Below are 21,130 nucleotides of genomic sequence, written 5' to 3'. Positions count from 1 at the left end.
TTACTTTTTTCACCCAAGCAAGTCTATCTATATTCATGGGGGAGGGGTATTTTGTTTACTTGTAAACAAGAATATTTTATTAATGTAAAAAAATTTGTAAAAACTGAGAATAAAAAATAAATTAAAAAAAAGAAAAAAGAAAAAAAAAGAAATAAAAAAACCTAAACCCTAAAAGCCAGACAAAATAAAGACTGGTACAATTTAGGGAATTGAAAGCCAATTCTTTGAAAAGTAATAATACATCTTTATTATATGTTTAACCAATAAAATCCACTGGCTACCCAGTGTCAAATATGTAGGTAATCAGAATATCTAAGGTTTGTAATCTTTTCTTATTTACCAATGATAAATTTGAGGAAAACACATACCTATTTAAAAACAATTCATAAATCACTAGGATTGTGACTTGAATTAATACTCTTGACTATATTTTTTCTATGTCCATAATGTGATTAAATACTTTAAAAGAACATTTGGATCATGCAGGGACTCCCACAAACCTCACTTTTCTTACAATGTCTTACTTTTTCTCTTATCTCTTATTTTCATTAAATAATCATGTTTAGAATGAACAAAAATCTATGTGCAGTGAGGATTAAGGGAAAAGACCATGAAAGTTTGGAAAAATCATGTATATTATGAAAAGAAACATGAAAGAAAGCATTTAACTCTTCACTTGTTTGAGTCAAGTAAACAAGTCTTTATTTATGGATATGATACTGTGCTAAGTTCTGAGAATATAAACATAAAAACAAGCAAAAAAAAAAAAGACAGTCCTGCCTTCAAAGATCTTACAGTCTATTGGGGGAGGAAAATACATAAAAGGAAACTGTAAACAGGAAGAGGAAACAAAGAGGGGGCTGGGATCAGGGACATACAGTGAGGAGATGGAAGGTGAGGCACTCAACGCTTCATAATCAGAGGTAAGGTTCATGTCTTGCTTCACCTGCTAGCTTCTCACTTCATGACCCTGGTTTGGATAGGCACGAAGGATGAATGGTCTGGGCATTTTCTCAAAAATGGAGATTTCAAAAAGAGCCCACCAATCTGAGGAGGGGAATGCAGGATTGAAAGAATCTTCCAGGGTAGGAAAGCAGTTGAAACATGGAGGTAAAGTTGGGAAATTAATATATTATCTGTTTAGTTAGATTTTATTCCCTTTGAGAGTAAAGGTCATTTCTTTCTTGGGAGAAATAATGAGGAGTAGATTATGAAGAGTGCATTTTTTCCTAAGAGAACACAATAAAAATGAAGTGTAAAAGTTCTTAATTCAGAAATCTAGTGCCTGAGAAAAATGTGGAAGTTAGAGAAAGCAGACCTTAAACAGAAAGCTGTTTCTGGAAGATGGTCCAGAATGGACTGTATTTAGAAGGAGCTCACCTGGAGTCTAAGGAATTTTTTTTTTTGCATTTACTATCATTCATGACTCTCTAAGAAGTCTCTCACATTTGAATTGTTGCCAGGGAAGATATGGATATGGGGGAAATAACCAAGGAATGGAAAAGGGATAAGAGATGACAGTAGATGGCATAAGATAAGAGATGGCATCTCTCCCCACCTTGAGATGCAAGAAAAGGACCATGAGTCAAAAGCATCATCTTTATGAACTTCCATCATTCCTGCCCCAGCTATGGCTCAGAAGTTTTTTACAAAAAAAGTGAGCTACTATCCACTTCACCCAAGCACCAGTGTCAGAGGAAAGCAAAACAAATAGAAACCTCTGTTCCTCTGTTCCTGTTGCCAATCAAGGCAAATTTGAGATCTCATAAAATTCCTACTTATCCAAGAGGGGACAGTAAATTCATTCAGACTAAAGAACTTAAATGCATTTACTGAGAAGAAAGTTTTCTTTTGAGGAGAAAGCTTTCAAGGCAAAGTCCTGTATAATTTATCCTCATCAGTAGCATAGCCACTTGGTAGCTATCAGCACACCTGCTTGAGTATCTTTCCAAGCAACCAGATGCTTGTGATGGAAAACACTTGTCACAGAGAGATCACACTTCTCTAATGGCCAACCATATCCCAATGAATCACCTTTGCAATCTGTTTCTGATAATCACCGACAGCACTATCTGTATTCATAACTGCTAAAATGTGCAAGTAGTTATTAAAATATTGATTAAAGAGAACTAACAACCATTTATCATCATGGAAAAGTAGTTTTTTAACTGTTTTTATCTTAGTACAGCTTCACACTCAAGCTAAAAGAGCTCTCAGTCAACATTTTTTAATGAAGTTTGGGCTATAAACAGAATAGAACAGTTATTTTATTTTTTGAGAGACAGTGAAAGACAGAAAGAGGGAGACAGAGTGAGAGAGAGACACACAGACAGACAGAAAGACACAAACACACAGAGGCAGGCTTAGGCTCTCTGTGATTATTGCTGGAGAAATTTCACTGTAAGAAATGCATTTTCATCAATTTCTAGTAAATCATCCTCTGTTGTTTTCTTCCTTTATCTATGTGCCAGTCTAAATAGCTAGGTGGTACAATGAACACAGTGCTGAGCTTGGAGTCAGGAAGACCTAAATTCAAACCCAGACTCAGATACTAGTTTTGTGATTCTGGATAAATCACTCAATCCTGTTTTCCTTAGTTTCCTTATCAGTAAAGTGAGCAAAAGAAGGAAATGGCAAACCAGTCCAGTACCTATAACTAGAAAACCTCAAATGGGATCACAAAGAATCGGACATGACTGAAACAACTTTACAATAAAAAAATAGAGAAAAAATATGGGAGGAGGTTCTAATGAATATATAATCTATGCCTCTCCCACTGCCCTATTGAATCAGCAAAATACCTTAGTGTATTTTTTAAAAAGTAATTAAATTCCATCTTCAAACTGAAACTAAGGCAGTTTTAAGACTGAATAGCAGAGCAGTTTATGAGCTGAGTTGCTATAAGGAATTTTGTCAATTGGAATGTCTTCTCTCTACAAATTATAGGTCTATATGACCACTCCCCTCTCTAAGCTCTAAGCATAGAACACACCACTAGACACCAGCCTGTACAATGACATTGTACATTAATCCTTGAAAATGGTCATTCATTTGGCTATAAACTCCCAGTGTGTCACAATCTAGTAACTCCATTAAAATGAAATTAAATTTTTTGATATTTATTCTTAGTGAATCCATGTTGACTCACATGACTCACTTCCTTTCACTGGTAAATGCTCACAAACTCCATTCACTAATCTGTTCTAAATATTTACTGGGAATCAATGTTAATTTCACTGATCTATAGTTGCCAAACCAAATTAAACATTTTTTTAAAAAAATCAATTTTTATTTTCAGTTTCAAATTCTTTCCTTATCCTTTCTCCCCTCTGCTATCCATTGAGAAGGCAAGAAAAATAAATCTTTTTACAAAAGTGTATAGACATGAAAAACAAATGTTATTAGCCATATTATTTTGTTTTAATTTTATTTTCTGAAACTATATCCTTTATCATTTTAGAGCATGATAGCATGCCATTACATTTGTATCCTATAAGTTCAGCTATTCCCCAATTGATGGGTGCTTCCTCAGTTTTCAGTTCTTTGCTTCCACAAAAATATCTGCTATAAACATTTTTGTACATAAGAATCTTTTTTTCTCTTTCTTTGATCTCTTCGAGGGTATGGACCTAATAGAATATCACTGCATCAAAGAATATGTACACTTTAATAACTTTTTGAGCATAGTTCAAAATGACTTCCTAGAATGATTGGATCGTTCATAGTTCCACCAAAAGTGCATTATTAGTATGCCCATTTTCCTATATCTCTTCCAGCATGTATTGTTTTCCTTCTTTGTCATCTTGACCAACCAATTGGGAGTAAGATGATCCTCAGTAGTGCTTTAATTTGCATTTCTGTAGTTTTTAGAAATTTGAATATCCTTTTCCATATGATTATTAATAGTCTTGATATCTTTTGACAATGAATCAATTTAGGAATGGCTCTTATTCTTGTGAAACTGATCTAGTTTCCTATATGTCAGAAATGAGACCTTTATTAAAAAAAAACTTGCAGCAAAGATTTTTCCTGGTTTCCTGTGTCTTCTAATTTTAGCTATCCTGATTTTGTTTGTGCAAAAAAAAAATCTTTTTTTATTTTATGTAATCATTTTGTATTCATTTTACTTCCTGTAAAGTAAAAAAGCTGTTTTTTTTTTTGTCAGGTCATAAACTCTTCCCCTGTACATTTTGTCAGGCCATTTCTTTCCTGATTTACTAATTTGCTGATACCACCCCTTCATGTCTAAATTATTTACCCATTTTGAACTTATCTTGGTATATGTTGTGAGATGCTGCTCTATGCCTAGTTTTGATCAGATTATTTTCTAGTTTGTCCAAGAGTTTTTATCAAATAGTGAGTTCTTGACTCAATGTCTGGGATGTTTGTTTTAATAAATACTAGGTTATTGTGTTCTTTTGCCTCTGTATATTACATACTTGATCTGTTCCACTGATCAATATATTTCTTATCCACTAAGAAACTGTTTTTATGAATACAGACTTATAGTATAGCTTGAGATCTGGTATTGCTAGTTCCCCTTCATTCACAATTTTTTTTCCATTGATTTCCTTGATATTCATTCTTGTCCTTAATTCTTCCAGTTGTCCTTTGATTTTTTTTCTAGCTCTATGAAATAATTCTTGGATAATTGTGATTGATATGACTCTGAATAAACATATTAATTTTGGTAAAATTTTTCTTTTTATTTTATTGGCTCAGCCTAGCCATGAACAATTAGTATTTCTCCAAATTATTTAGCTCTGCTTTCATTTGTGTGGTGTTTTTTTCACCATTGGTTTCCTTGATATTATGGATCCTTTGTTCTTCCAGATGAGTTTTATCATTTTTTTCTAGTTTTATAAAATAATTCTTTGGTAGTTTGTTATGGAATTGTAAATAAGTAAATTAACATAGGTAGAATTGGCATTGTTATTATATTGGCTCAGCCTACTCATAAGCAATTAATATTCCCCCAATTGTTCAGATCTGTCTTTATTTGTGTGAAGAGTATTTTGCAATTGTGTTCATATAGTCCCTGGGTTTGTCTTGGCAGGAATATTTCCAAGTATTTTATAATGTCCATAGTTATTTTTTTTAAGAAAGATTTAATTTATTTTGAGTTTTACAATTTTTCTCCTATTCTTGCTTCCCATCCCCCCCTCCCCCAGAAGGCAGTCTGTTAGTCTTTACATTGTTTCTATGTCCATAGTTATTTTAAATGGACTTTCTCCTTCTAGCTCTTCCTGCTGGGTTTTATTGGTAATATACAGAAATACTAATAGTTTTTGTGGGTTTGTTTTGTATCCTGAAACATTGCTGAAGATTTTAATTATTTTGATTAGTTTTTTTTATTTGACTCTCTAATGTTCACTAAATAAAATATCATGATGATGCTTGTTCTTCATTATCAAAGAAGACATAACATCAGGAAGGTGATGCCATGACATGCACATGAATTGGATTTGAGTGAGGGGGGCGCTGTGTTAAGTCACCAGTCTCACTTTCAACTGGAGATGACCCTAGATGTGAGACAATCATGGTTAAGTGACTTGCCTAAGATCACAAGCTAGTAAGAGTCAAGTGTCTGAGATTGGATTTAAACTCCCATTCTCCTGACTCCAAGACCAGTGCTTTATTCACTGTGCTACCTAGCTACCCACACATAAACTATCTTATCATCTACAAGGAATGATAGCTTTATTTCTTCATTAACTATGCTTATTCTTTCAATCTTTTTTACTTAACTTATTGCTATATCGAGCATTAGTAGTACAATAGTGAAGAGTAATGGTGACAAGGAATGATGCTTCATTCCTGATTTAATGGAGAGGCTTCTAGATTATCCCCATTTTTAGATAATATTTGCTCTTAGTCTTAGACTCTATTTATCATTTTAAGGATAGTTCCATATACTTTGCTTCCTAGTGTTTCTTGACAGGAGTGAATATTGTATTTTGTCATAATCTTTTCTTTATCTGTTGAAATAATCATTTGATTTTTATTGTTTTCCTTGTTAATATGATCAATTACATTTATAGTTTCCCTAACATTGAACTAGTCCTGAATTCCTGATCTAAATCCAATATAAGGATGATCTCTGTGATATATTACAGTGATCTTCTAGCTATTATTTCATTTAAAATTTTTACATAAATATCCACAGGGAAATTGATCTACAGTTTTCTTTCTCTGTTTTGACTCTCCTTGATTTAAGTATCAAGTCTATATTTGTATGTTAAAAGGAATTTGACAGGATTCTTTTGTTTTTAAGACAATTTATGTAGATTGGTTTTGAAAACTAGTGAAAGGATATTTTGGGGATCCTGCTCAAAATAAGTGCTTCCTATATATTATCTGATTGCTGTCTCTGACATTGTCTATTCCATAGTCACTACCATAATCTAGGCCCTTGACACTTCATCTTGATGATTACAACAGATTCTTAGAAAGTCTTAATCTTTTGGGGGAATTATTGGCCTCTTTAGATTTCTCAGAATAATGTTAAATAGTATTAGAAAAATTATGCTTATACACACACACACACACACACACACACACACACATATATATATAGATAAATATGACTATATATATATATATAATATTTTTTAAAAGTCAAGAACTTCAGGTTAAGAACTGACATTACAAGTTATCTCTGTCTCCAATTTCTGTAACTTTTAATTGTTCTTCCAGTTACAAGAAAATCTCACATCATTTTAACCAAACAGACTACTCTGTTCAAGTATCCATAATAGGTCCTTTAATGATAATAAACATTTTAAGTTAGCCAGACTTTTATCCTTAAGTTAACAATTTTATTCTCATAACTTATGCCAGTCAATCCTAAATCCCCTATTGGAAACTAATTGCTATAGTTATTCATTTATTCTTCTATTTTTTACTGCTCATATCTGCAGATTCAGGCCTACTCATGTACTGGTTGGCACCAGGAACTTGTAGGTCCTAACTCAGAACTCAAATTTAATAAATCCATGTCCTAATTTTTAAGGCCTTATTATATCCTGTTTAGAAGGATCCCTAATGACTGAGAATTGTCTAACCTCTTCCAAATCCTATCCCTGCCTTCACTCTTGATCTCGTGTACATTTTAACATAATTTATGTTTCCTAGAGGTAGTTAGGTGGCAGACTAGTCACAGAGTCCAGAAGACCTCAGTTCAAATCTAGCCTTAGATATTTAGGAGTTATGTGGCCCTGGGCAAGTCACTTAATCATTCTCTGCCTCAGTTTCCTCACTTAAAAAGTAGGAATAATAATAACACCTTCCTTCCAGGGTTTCTGTGAGGATCAAATGAAATCATAATTGTAAAGCATTTTGAAAACTTTTAAAATGCTATATAAATGCTAGCTATAACTTGCTACTCCAAAATCTTCTGCAATACACAGATTTCTGATCTATATTGTTCTTGATCTCTGATAACCACAAACCCTTTAAAACTTTTGTTGTTGCTGTTTTTACATCATCATCATTTCTAACCATATCCTTCTTCCTTCCCTATCCACTAAGCCATCATTCATTAAAAAAGATAAAAAAATTAAAAAAGAAAGGGGGGAAGCACCAAATAACTATCATATCAGATGTATTAGACAGTACACAATGCCCCAGTTTTAAACCTTAAAACTGTAGTAAGATCTCTGGGATATCATTCATCCACACTTCTAGTCTCAGATCCTCTTCTCTGGGTCTAAGATAGGTTATTATTATATTTATGTAATGCACAACTGTTTTTTTAAATTTACATTGCTATATACTCTTTTCCTCGTTCTGCTTACTTCCCTCTGCATCAGTTCATTTAAGTCTTCCCATTCCTCTCTGTATTCATCAGACTCACTGGTTTTTATACCATACTAATAAATCATTGTATCATTATATTCATGTGCCATCTCCAAACTGATGGGCACATTCTATTTCTAGTTCTTTACTACTACCAAAAATTCTGCCTTCTCCTGGCACACATTTCTTTGATAAATTGCTTTATACTGCTTTTCTTGAACAATTCCTCACTGGCAATGGGTTGAAGACTAGATGTCTAATTCGGGTCCGTTCATTGTGCTCTGGGTGACCCCAAACTTTAATTCTTCAGAGAATATGGATTCCATTGCTCAGCATCATTAAGGGCTTGGTCAGAGTTCCCAGGAGCAATTTTTCCTTTTCTTTTCCCATTCAATTTTGGGTCCAGTTAATTGTCCATCCAATATACACATATCAGGAAATGCTAATTAGATCAAGCTTTGTTGAGTAATTATTGATCTGATTTAGGATGACCTACCTTGTTCCAAGGCTGGAAGAAATTCAAAAAAATGTCATTTGCATGGAAATATCAGCAAAACTCATCTTCTTCTGTATAAGGAATCTATTTTTTCTTTGCACTTTCTAGTGAACATTCTCTGCAATAGTAGCAAACACATTTGATGAGCCTCATTTGACAGGAACAATTAGAGGGTCTTGTTACATATTCTAAGGAATCATGTATGTTTTTAAACAAGTACATAGGAGACATCTTGTTGGAGAACCTTTTGTCCTAAAAAAAGTTTTTTTTTTTTGCAACTGACTGACAATAGCATGGATTCTCATCTTTTTTTTTAAATCTTTTGCCAATTATGTAACTCAAGTAGACTATCATTTGTGAAAGATTCTGTTTTAAATGTTCAATAAAATGTTCCTTCCAATACATGGGTAGATTAGTCTCTGAACATAAAGGAAAGATGAAATACAGTAGCTATAGTTTTCTCAGATGTCTTTTTAAACACACACACACAAACAGACATATACATCAATTTAAGTGTTTTCCAGAAGAATCTTTGGTATTCTCTCCTGGTTTAAAAATTTTGCGACTTGCTCTTTCAGTTCCTTCAAAGCCAGCATGAACCTCTTTTTTTATGTAGGTCCTTGGTTTAATGCAAGCATAAACAAATTGGCAACTCCACAGGTGAAAGGAGGTTACCTTCGGACATGATCATAGATTTCTGACATACTGTATATATTGTATCTTCACAGTGAAATGTAAATGCCTTCATTTTTCTTTTTTATATTTCTAGGATCTAGCACAGAACCTTTACAGAATAAGCACTTAATTCTGTTTGTTTAATTGAGCTTTTTAATCTCCTTCAGTAGGTTGGTGAGTCCTCCTGGGGTACCACCTATTTCCAGCTCAGGAGCTGTGCAGATTTCCCCAAGGCTTTCTCAGTCATCTGGCACTCACTGTGCTGTAGTGTTGCCTCAGGGTCCAGGGTATGAGTGGTAGGTACCTGTAGGGATTTGATCTAAGATCATTTTGTGCTATTTGGTTTAAAAGAGCTGTATACTCAGTCTGGGTCTTCTGAGACCACTCCTTCAAGGGAAAACTTTTATCCTGGAACTTAAAATGTAATGGGAAGCCAAAAACATACATTACATCATAATTGAGAGATAGAATTTACTAGACTGTCAGCTCTTTGGTTGGGGGGGGATAGGGTGTATGGCTGCAGTTGGGACATGAATTACTTGTCCAGTTTCCTTTAACTCTTCACTTAGCAGAGTGTATTGCCTGTAATATATGCATGTTGGATAAATGATAAATTGAAAAATGCATTAGATTTTAAGTCAGTGGATTTGTCCCAGTTCTATCACCATGTGGCCACAGAAAGCTATTTAACTTCCATTTGCAGAACTATAAAATTAAGATATGAGACAAAGTAATCACTAATGTTTCTTCAAGCTTCAAAGTTCTAATTGAGATAAACAGTACAACTTCCAAGGTTGGGAAGGTGGGAGCTATGCATAAAAGCAGGATTATTCTCTTAGCCTGCCTGGGGTCAGTCAGATACAATTCTAATCATTTATATCTATTATTGTTGTTAAGGCATTTTGATCTCATTTCCCATTCTTTGGAACCCCATTGGGGCTTTTCTTGGGAAAGTTACTGGAAAGGCTTGCCATTTCCTCCTCCAGTTCATTTTTCAGGTGAGAAGCTGAGGCAAACAGGGACAAACAGTCTAAGACCAAGATGAATCTTCCTGCCTTCAGGCTCAGTGCTCCCTTTCTATCTGTAGGGCTGCACTATTCTATTAAAGTTCAGAACAATGATGTTAGAGCAAGGCAGGGTTCTTATTCATCAAATAGAGGTTATGTTCTATCTAATATGCTTATTATTCAGGATGGAAAAACCTACTAATACATTTTAGAAAGCTTTTCAGTTAAAAGTCTTGAAACAAAACTTTGCCAAGAGAACTCTAAATGGAGTGAAGAAGAATCAGACATGACTGAAAAACTACTGAACAATTACTTATTGAATGAAAAACATAAAGTCCTTCATTTGTCATTCAAGGCCTTTCACAATCTGGTTACACACAATTTTATTGCACATCACTTTTCTCCACAAACTCTTACGGTCTAACAAAATTGTTTTTCTAATTGTTCTTTGGACATAAACTTCATTTTTTCTTCTCCATATTTTTGCATGGGTTTTTCCCTGTGATTAGAATGCAATTTCACTCCAATTTCATCTCTCAAAGACTCTAGTTTTCTTCAACTTATCCTTTCTTGATTTCCCATTCCCACCCACTCTCAATTTTTCCTCTCAGAATCATCTTATTTTTATTTTTATGTACCCATATTAATGTTATCTCTCCCCTGCTAGACTATAAGCCCCTTGAGGACAGAGGCTGTTTTACTTTTGTCTTTGTATCCCCAATGTCTATTTCTATGCCTGATGTATAGTAGGCCTTTAATACATGCTTATTGATTAAGAGATTAATTGTAGTTATCGTATTTGGTATTGTGTAGACTCATGGGCTGTCACTCAACCCAATCTTCTCATTCAGCCCAGAAATTTCAAAGATTGTTGGAGGGAGCATAATTAGCTGTTCTATGAACATTCAAAAAAATGTTTTTAGGATCACAGACTTCGGAAGTCATCTAGTCCCTTCCATTTTAAAGACTCAGAGACTGGTGCCTCAAGTGAAATAACTTGCCCAGAGCTATGTAGAAAATAAGTTACAAAGGAGAGATCTGAACCCAGGTCCTCTGATTGCAAATCTATTTTATCACACACACACACACACACACACACACACACACACACACACACACACACACACACACACACACACACACACACACACACACAGACACAAACATATATATCTACTCTTTCCTATGACTTCATTTGCTGATCTCTGTGTTGCAGAAATGAAATTAGTCAAAAGTACTGGAGTGAAGTAAAGTTGAGGGATCTACCTTGGACCACTCATTCATGGCACCTCACACAAAAATTCCACTGATAAGACTCTCGGATGATAACTTTATAGCACTATAATGAAGACAGAGAGGACATAAGAAAGGGATTTGTAGGGTTTTAGGATACTGTCCAGAAGTTACATAAGGGCCTAGTAAGTAGATCTGGTCTGAATCAGACCCCAGGTCTAGGTACCAAATGGAAAGTGAATTATTGAAACAAAGTGTATGAAGATATTCTCCAATCAATTCAGAAAGTTCTTCTCTAAAGAAATCCTTACAGAATTTCTAAATGCTTTTTAAACTTGCTTCTTGAAATCCTTCCCACAAAGCCTGCTCTTGAGCCACAAGAAATCCAAGTTCCTTTTTTGGCCTTGCTTTTAATCCTTTTCATTACTCCTCAGGCCCTCTATTTTCTACTCTGCGCATCCTGTAGGCCTCATTATTCTTTTCCAACTTTCTTTCCCTTCATTGCAAATCTCTTTTGCAAAAAAAAAAAAAATCATCGCAATCCTTTTTGTTTCCTTTCAATGACAAGGTTCTTTCACACCATTCCCATTCTTGAAAAACACACCTCCTGCTTCCCAGGCACCAAATGCTCGCCTTTTCTAACCTTATTATGTCCTTTCAAGGAGATTTTTTTCCTGAAAAAAATTCTAACTTATCTTCTTCCACAACTACATTGCACACATGAATTGTCATAAAATTATTAATATATTTCCCCTTTCATGTAAATCACGCCTTTGAAGGGGGGGGATTCATCTTAATTTGTCCTCCAAAATATCTACTGATTGACTCAAAGGAGTTATTTTTTCTTTCACATATGTATCCCTAAAAATAATAATAATTGTATACCAGGGAGTTGTTCAAATATTTCTATGATTTTTCAGTTTCTACAGTTTATTACTGAACTTATACAGCTGTGCAACTGGCTTTGACTTCAATAACTAATGGAACATTTCATTCTATCTTTTTAGCCATTTCCTAGACTAATAGTCTTTCAGAACACTCGGGGTCCTGGCCTTTGTTAGACAAGTAAAAGAAGACCAAAGATTTATCCACAGGGTAACGAAAGGTTGGTTGGTTGGTTAGTTAATTGTTGTCCTTTGTTCTCCAAGGCTGACTATTTCTTTAGAATTTCATGCTGCTTGCTATTTAAGTGCTTAATACATGATTAAGTCTTGTAGTGGTTTCTGTTTTTAAAGCTTCTGTTTTCATTCTTATTGAAAAAAAAGCCCTTTAAAGGTTACCAATAATTTTCTAAATGGCAAAATAAGTAGCTGTTTTTGACCCTTCTTTTCTTTTGAATACCTTATCTTTCTATGGCATGCAGAAATGTTCCATTAGACACTCTATTTCCCTATTTCTTTCATTAGATCATCTTTTGGGGAATATTCCATAAGGTGTTGCTCTTCTATCATTCATCCTCAAAGCTTTACTCTTTTGTTGTTCTCATGTAACTATGTCTTCTATTTAAAAAGAAAGTAAACTAGGAAACTCTAGAGAGAGAATTTTGGAGGTCAGTTATAGATAGGAAATGAGACTGCATTAGAAGTCTCTGTCTTATCACTTGAAAAAAGGGAGAGGAGTTAAAGTATTGAAAAAAACTGAGAATGGAGATGTCCTTGGATGATTGAAGCAGGATTATGATCAACAAGTGAGTTTATTTATAAAGCACAGAGGAAAGATACTTCATTCAGCATTTGTTAGAACATGGGTAGAGCTGAAGAATCCTTTTCATTCTGACATCTCATCCTGGAAGATTAAAAATAGCACTAATACAAAATAGATTTAAAACCCAACATGGTTTCCTATTAGTTATCTTTGCTACAATCTTGTTTATCAATGGTCCCTGTATTTTCTACATTTTAAAAATCTTTGGTCCCCTTCCTAATGCCCCCACAAACTAGTCCTTACAATAATTCCATTTGAACTTTTTCTTCACCGTAGATGTTTCATCATCAGTCAAAATTCTCCATCCTTGCATGGTCTCAAATCTCACATATAGCAAGAGACTTTTCCTATTATACTTTCCTCCAACACACCTGACCCTCCCCCACCTCAATTGAATACCAGTGTCTTCTCACTAAGAGTATCTATTTATTTTGAATCTATTTTACATACATGTGGTTGTTTTGCATTTTTTGCATTCCCAGCCCTAAGGATATTGCCCAAGTACAGAGCAGATACTTCATAAATGTTAATTGTTATTGTTGATGATAACAATGATGGTAACAGTTATTACAATAGATTTCTAGTCTTTGGCAAGTATCTACATTGTAATTTTTCTGACAGAGGTCAGTAAATTACAGACTTCAGGCCAAATCCAGTCAACCATCTGTTCTTGTGCTGCCTGAGCTAAGAATGAGCCTTACATTTTTAAATAAAGTTGATATTTTTAAAATGCAAAATCCATTCTTAGCTCATGGGCAATGTAAAAGCTTCCTAACCCCTACTTTACATCATCATTTTGCTGATTCAATAGTTTTTAAACACATGATATTTGGAAGAAGGGGGAAAAATTTGTTTAAAATGAGGTGATATAATTGTTCAAAAATGCTTAAACATCATCTTTGTGCAGGTATAATTTCAAAATTATACATATATATGTGAATATAAGTGTATATATATTCATCCTGTGGCATGCTTATGTAGATAGATACAATAGATGAATGAAAAATAAAATCCAATTTTCAGAGGAGACTATGCTATTCTAAAAATGTAAATGGAGTCAGGAATTCTCATTTTTATTCTCAGCTCCAGTACCAACTTATTCTGCATCTTATCAAACTGAATACCCTCTTTGTCCCTCTATTTCTCCTCCTGTATGAGTATGGAAAGTATTATTTGTTGCCTATCTACCTCATGAAGTTATTTGAAAGATAAAAAAGGCAAATCAGGAAAAGGTGCCCTTTAACAGAAAGAAACTATTTCAATAAAACTAATTATAATATTTCTCTAACCATAACTTTCTATCCTCAGTCATTACATGGTAAATTTTCCTTACCAAAAAAAAGGGCAAATAAAGCAGTACCAACCCCTGGCTTTAGTCTGAACATATGATATTTTTCTTATAGTTTAATTTTTAAAGTGAGGAGGATTAGAAATGATTACAATAAAAAGCTCTGGACCACAAAGGTATCCAACATGACTGAAAACACATATGTATATATGTAATATATGCATATATTTTTCATGATCAAATATTTAAAAAAAAACACCAAAACACTACAATCTTCCCTACCCCCATCTAGAAACTAGACTTTTCAAAAATTTTGTGGTTATTTCCCAAATATATTATAAATTTGAGTTATGACTTCTATTTTCTGGTTCTTCTTGGGTTGTGTATTTTTAAATGACAATCAGGAATTTTAACATTCCAAGATGTCAGTTTTCATTTGTGTGAGGATTTCATTGCATATCCTGTCACAGCCATTGGTAAGCTCTATATGAATCACTTAAAATAAAACTTTAAGGATCTGCTATTTCGTTAGTATGAGGTTTCTTTTCAACAATGTGTACCAAAAAAAAAAAAATCTTCACTGGGTGGTCTACCTTCTGGTAACTTAGTTTGACTGGTCCTTAAGTGGCAAATAGAGATTGCACAGACATGCCCATTTTTGAAATCTTTCCACTGTGATATGATCTGTCAGAGCTTGTATTTCACTGGGATAGTCTTTAAAGACTGAAAATTACCTGTATTCTACAATAAAGTCTTAGAGAAGGATTTTAGCAGAACAATTCAGTTATATTGCCTACAAAGTTAGTGTGACTTCTTTAATTCAAGGATATACTCTTCTTTATTGACCTGTATGTTGCTGTAATATTTTCACAGTATTTCCTAACCTCAGCCCCTACGAAAACCTCATTGAATAGAGGAAGTATGTTTACTAGGCTATATGCCACTAGGTCCTCAAACAGCTTGGGCAGGGAATTAGCTTATTTGGAATTTCCCAGAAAATTTCTTCTCCACCCACTTAGAAATATTTTCTCTAAACAAGGAAGTTAAAGCTAACTTTTTCTCTCTTTGAATCATTAAAAATTATTTAGAGAATTGATTCAAGGAGAAAGAGAAACCAAAATGGAGACTTGGTTGGTCACTCATAGATCATATAAAGAGCTACCTGTCAACCACTAGCCTAAAAAACAGAATAGGCCAGGTCAGACCAACATGAAATTATTAAGGCCCTGATATGTGAAAGACAATGAACTAGGCTTTGAGGATACAAAGACCAAATAAAAACAAAATGTAAATAGATAACAATATAAGTTATAATTTAAGGATAAAGGAAAAAAAGGAAAGATTTCCCCTCGATGGTAATATATGAGTTTAGTTTTAAAGGGGGCTGGGTATTTTAATAAACAGACATAAAAAAGGAGTTCTTTTCAGGCAATAAGGAAAATCTAAGAAAAAATATGGAGGCACCAAATGGAGTATCAAATTCAGGGAAAAGTAAGGAAGACCATATGACTGGAACATTAGTATATAAAGGAAAATAATGTTCAATCAACCTAGAAAGGAAGGCTAGGCTAGTGGGGAGAGACTGGAAATTCTTGAGCAAAAGTTGATATGGTTACCTGGGTTTTGATAAGGTTATTTTGGCTACTATATGGAAGATGCTTTAAGGAAAGGAGGTCATCAGGAGGCTGTTATTATAATACAGATGAAAAGTGATGAGGGACAGAACCAGAGAGATGGCCATATGAATACAGAGAAGGGCACTGAGGTTTTTGGAGAGATAACAGACAAAACTTGGTGACTGATTAGCTATGGATAGTGAGAGGGAGGAGGAGGAAGAGCCCAAGAGGACTTTGAGGAAAGTTAGCAGAGCTTTGGGGGCATTAAAATTTTTGTTATTTTTAATATTATTTTATTTTTCCCAATTACATGTTAAAACAATTTTTAACATTTTTATGAAGTTTTAAGTTATAAATTCTACTTCTTTCTCCTTCCCCACAGAAAGCCTTTTTCTTAAATACCTGAAGTACTTCCTCTTCTACCTTCTTTGCATGTTTATTTCAATTGGGTATGAATAAAGGGTTTATAACAGAAAAGTAAATTTGAGCCCCTATCTGTAAGATCACAGATTCTAAAAGTAAGGTCTAAATTAATAAGGTTTTGCTAATTAATTAAATTAATAAAGTTTTACTGTAATGAAAATAACACCCCTAACACTTTTGATGTCATCATCAAAATGCTTTTTGAGTATTAAGACTTGTATAGCCACTCTGAACCAAGGTGAGAAGGTGAAGAAACTTCGACCCAAAGTCAGATGACCAATCATGATTGTGGTATTCAAGGACATTCACCCTTTGCTGACATTGGTATATCACAATGGAAAGAATCACTAGTACCCATCAGGGACCAAAAAAACATGGGTAAGGTTCCTCTAATGAAAAAGTGACTGGTAGCTTCTACCTCAACAACTGAGTATGTCAGTCAATAATATATCAATCGGTCAAAAAATAGTTTAAAGCACTCAGTTGGATGGCCCGCTGGATGATTCATCTTCCTGGGTTCAAATCTTGCCTCAAAAGTTGACTATGATTCTTGAGCAAGTCACTCAACATTGTCTGCCTTTGTTTCTTCATCTGTAAAATAAGCTGGAGAAGGAAATGGTAAACTACTCTAGTATCAATTAATGCCAAGAAAATTCCAAATGGGAACACAAAGAATTAGACTTAACTGAACAAGTACGTACTGTGTAATGAACACTGTGCTAAGTTGCAGGGAAATACAAAAAGAGGCAAAAGCCAGTCCTTACCCTTAAGAAGCTCACAATTTGGTGCTTTAATTCTATATAGAACAACTTTCTCCAAATAATAGTGAGGGAGGGTATTGTAGACCGGAGAGTCCTTGAGTATGGTCTACCATAGTCTCTAAGTTTTAAGAGTCCAATCATCATTTCTCTAAGAGGGATTGTGATCTGCATTAGTAGAAGGACACCCCACTCAGTGATTAACTTTATTCCAGATAAGGGAGGAGGAAAGCAAGAAGAGAAATGCTTATATTGATTTGGGTGAAGGGGGAAAAAAAGGTCTTCTCTAAAGAACATAGAAGAACCAAAATGGGTCACAGGTGGGAAAATAGTTATGGAGAACAGGGTAAGGAGGACAATGAATGAAGGAAAAGGGGTGACAAGCCCAGCAGGCTGCAATCCAATTTTGAATGCAGCATGAGGAACTAGCAGGAGTCTGAGACACTGAAATTATCTCTGCAAATGAACAATTACACACTGAAACAAGACACTTAGCAAAGTGGTTAGAACAAAGAGTAGTTCTGAAGGCATTTCAAGAGAGTGTGACAGAATCTGAGACATCGGTGCCCTTCCCTCTGCCACCTACTCCTCTCCACAAGTCTCTGAAAACAGGGAACTGTCTAATCCTTGGCAGATATTCAAGAGATTACTCAGACTCCTAGCTTACCCCCATTGCAAGCTGTACTTAGGCAGTACACTGTAAAAGAATATTAAAATTCAATATTAGAATGAATAATAACCCTAATAAAAATGACTTCCCATACTTAACTTTTCAGTTTTGCTCCTAAGCAGCAGAGTAGGCAACAAATTTGCTAAGATTTCCCCTCAAATACAACTTTATTTTTCTGAAGCTTAATTGTATCAAAGAATATACACAGCTAAACTATTAGCCCAGCCATGCAAAATAAGGTAAGTTGCAAAGCCAGGTGTCTACATTTTTCTCTCCCTCTCTCACAAAGCAAACAAAAAGTTTCTGATTAATGTGAAATGGTATCAGATTTAAGGGAAATAAACAGAAGTGGTCCTAAAAGAAATTAAATAAACTTTGAGTCTTCTTTCTGTTACATTTTCATAAGTTTTCTCATGTGTCTGTCTGTGTGTGTGTGTGTGTGTGTGTGTGTGTGTGTGTGTGTGTGTGTGAGAGAGAGAGAGAGAGAGAGAGAGAGAGAGACAAGGGGAGTCTTAGAGTCTATTTTTTAAAAGTAATCAGGGTTAAGTGACTTACTTAGGGTACACAGCTAGTAAGTGGTCACACTAAGACCACATCTGAACTCAGATCCTCCTGATTCCAGAGCCATTCCTCTATCCACTGTGCTACCTACCTGCCCCACCCATTTTTTTCCAATAGTGGAAGCTCTTCTTTTCTCATCTTTTTAAAAAATATTCTCTAAGTTAATAGGCACCACTCATGCATTTCCATTTTGATCTAAAGGAGAACCTGGCAGTAGGAGCACAGATGGCTCAGGGCAAAACTAGTACCACCACTACCATCACCATTGAAAAACCAGCTCAGACTGGCACAAGGTCTTTCAGTCACAGATCTTGGTAACTTCACAAAAGGATATGAAGGTTTATATAAAAGACCTTCTCTTAGCCTAGAAGAAGCTGGTCTTGGAGAAAGGAAAAACTGGGTTTAAACCCTGGCTATGACACTGTCCCAGGCTGTTATTCTTGGAAAAATGAGATTCTTTATCGGTCCCAGAAGCCCCCTATGATTTGTATATTAAATTGTACATGCTTTCACGCTATATTGAGGAAGGCAGTTCCTATTACATGGATTTTCACTGATGAAGGGAATCTCCAAACTGATAAAATCATGAAGAAGCAGGAGAAGCATGGGCATATGAAGTGATAGGTATGCTACTTATAAAAATGGACAGATGTGGAAATTCTACTGTTGGCCTATCCAATTAAAACAAAAGAAAGCTGTTTACATTGAATTTTTTCATTTCTGAAGAAGGAATCTGAAAAAGAGTAAGATTCTGAGAAGAAGATGGAGGTAAGATATAAAGGACTGACATCAAGGAACTGTTAGACAAGGAGAGAGCATGGGTTGGTCATGATAGTAAGAAAGATATGATAGAAAATAAAACATGATGAATATTTGGGACTTCAGTTGTCTTTGTATCTTCCTTAAGGTTTAGTACAGTACACAATACATAATAAGAGATTAATAAATGTTTGTTAAATGTTGGGTTAGAGCTAGAAAATGAGAAAAAAACAGTACCCCTAATTGAGATACAAACTCACAACTGTCAGAAGTCAATATTTTTACTCTTAGCCATTGGAATAAGCCTACTGTGGCTACTAAAAGGCAATCTATTTCTGGCAATAGTGTGACTGATGAGAGATAATGTTCAGTAAAAGAAATAAAGATAGAGAAACCATTTTAATAACATTTTTTTCCCAAACAAGGACTTTATGTTAACATTTTCCATGATTCAAGGCAGTTCATTAGTCACCTTCATCAGATTTTTTCAAGTTTGCCAGAGCACATTTACAAATTTACAAGTGTCAATTTTTCTATTTAAGGCAGAAGATAAGAAGGAAGCCTAGCTCATTGTTTCTTTTCAGTTTAATCTGTGTGAGGTCAGAATTTCAATGAACTTCAAATTTTAGTGACTGATAATTATTTCCCAACAAATACAAAGATTACCCTGGAACTTTAACTCACTACTCAAAACCTCCCCTAAGACAGGGGAAGGCTAATCAGTTCATAAATAGCAATTTGGTGTAAATAATTTGGTCACTAAAAAAAAGGAAATTATAAAGTCTAGGTTGGATGAGTTGAACACTTAAAGAAATAAGTTTATTGGTTTGACTGTATGGAAAACAAAGACCTTATAATGAAAATGAGAGAAATATCAGGTCTGTATTTTTCCTCCTTTTGCTAGTGACCCTTTTTCACAGAAGGTTGGTCAGTTGCTTGTTCTAAATTGATTGATACAGTCAACACTGGATGATATTTTGTGTGTGTGTGTGTGTGTGTGTGTGTGTGTGTGTGTGTGTATAATCTGTACAAAACATGGAGCAAAGAAAGTCTTGTTTTTAACAGGCCTATCCCTAGTCAAGATACAAACTATTACAACTGTCAGAAGCCAATTTTTACTCTCAGCTATTGGAATAAGCCAATTTCTATTTGTTTTTTGTTTTTGAAAACAAGGAAGGCAAAGGATGGTAAAAGTGTCAAGAAGACTGAGCTTAGAGCCATATTGCTACTTCAAAACCCAGTGCTGCTACTTACTCCTTGTAACCACAAACACGATCACTTCAACAATTTGGGTTTTGGTTTTCTCATTTATATAATGGGCAAGCAACTGGAGAGAGGGATCCAGCTCTAAAACCTGTGATTTTTTTTTACTTCTTTCACGCTTTTTTTACATGAATAAAATTTTACTGAGGCAAATTGAATTGGGATATTGGGAACATGAACACCACCTAAAATTTTATGAGCCTCAGGAACTCTCACGGTATCATATATTCTTGTATTTTAAAATACCAGTCACACCATCTTACCTCTTACTACAAATGCCCACCTTCTATTCTTTCCTTGGCTGCCCAGTGCTTGATATTAATCCATTATAAGCTTCCTCAACAAAGTTGGAAATACTTCCTGCCCTCTCTGACCTGGGCCAGTTTCTTCCACACCATGAAGGAAGGGAACATGAGATGGCAAGTGATCAAAAGGATAAGGACAGACCTTCTGCGTTACCTATTTGCCTTTCCAGATCAGCAGCTTCATCTGGTGTTGCTCGGGGCAGTACTCCAGGGTCACTGAAGCTTGTTCGAAGCAGGGTACCCATCACGAAGAAGAATAGAATCCCACCAACCACAGGAATAGCTGGAGTAATTTTCACAGCTAAATATGGACAGCTGCCAGAAGGAGGTATTGAGAGAGGAAAGGGAGGAAGAAATAAAAAAAAGTACTGTTAGTAATCAGCAGCAAGGCAGCTAACATTTCCTAAGAAGTTAAAGGCTTATCTAGAGAAGGAAAATTGATTTCTATTAAAAATTCATTTACATTAAGAATTTGCATTCACACAGTACCATACTATAGGAATGTACATTTTCTTTTGGAAAATTTTGCCCCTGTACCACAATTTATTACTGCCAAAGCCAGTCTCCCCACATCT

The 21,130-nt window shown here is 34.8% G+C and overlaps 1 protein-coding gene across 4 annotated transcripts in view; it reads right to left on the bottom strand.

Annotated features, from left to right (window-relative positions):
• ZDHHC14 (zDHHC palmitoyltransferase 14) overlaps positions 1 to 21,130 on the bottom strand; it is a 354,193-nt gene that overhangs the window by 115,323 nt on the left and 217,740 nt on the right. For 2 of the 4 annotated variants that reach the window (XM_074187912.1, XM_074187914.1), the window contains exon 2: positions 20,698 to 20,870. In XM_074187912.1, coding sequence (XP_074044013.1) covers positions 20,698 to 20,870 — 173 coding nt within the window. The remainder of the gene's footprint in view (positions 1 to 20,697; positions 20,871 to 21,130) is intronic. The other 2 variants (XM_074187913.1, XM_074187915.1) reach the window with 1 other exon arrangement.

This window comes from Macrotis lagotis, chromosome 5 (genome assembly GCF_037893015.1).
Source record: "Macrotis lagotis isolate mMagLag1 chromosome 5, bilby.v1.9.chrom.fasta, whole genome shotgun sequence".
Lineage (NCBI taxonomy): Eukaryota > Metazoa > Chordata > Mammalia > Peramelemorphia > Peramelidae > Macrotis > Macrotis lagotis.
The sequence above is the reverse complement of the archived record's forward strand: the minus strand, read 5'-3'. Positions and strand labels throughout refer to the sequence as shown.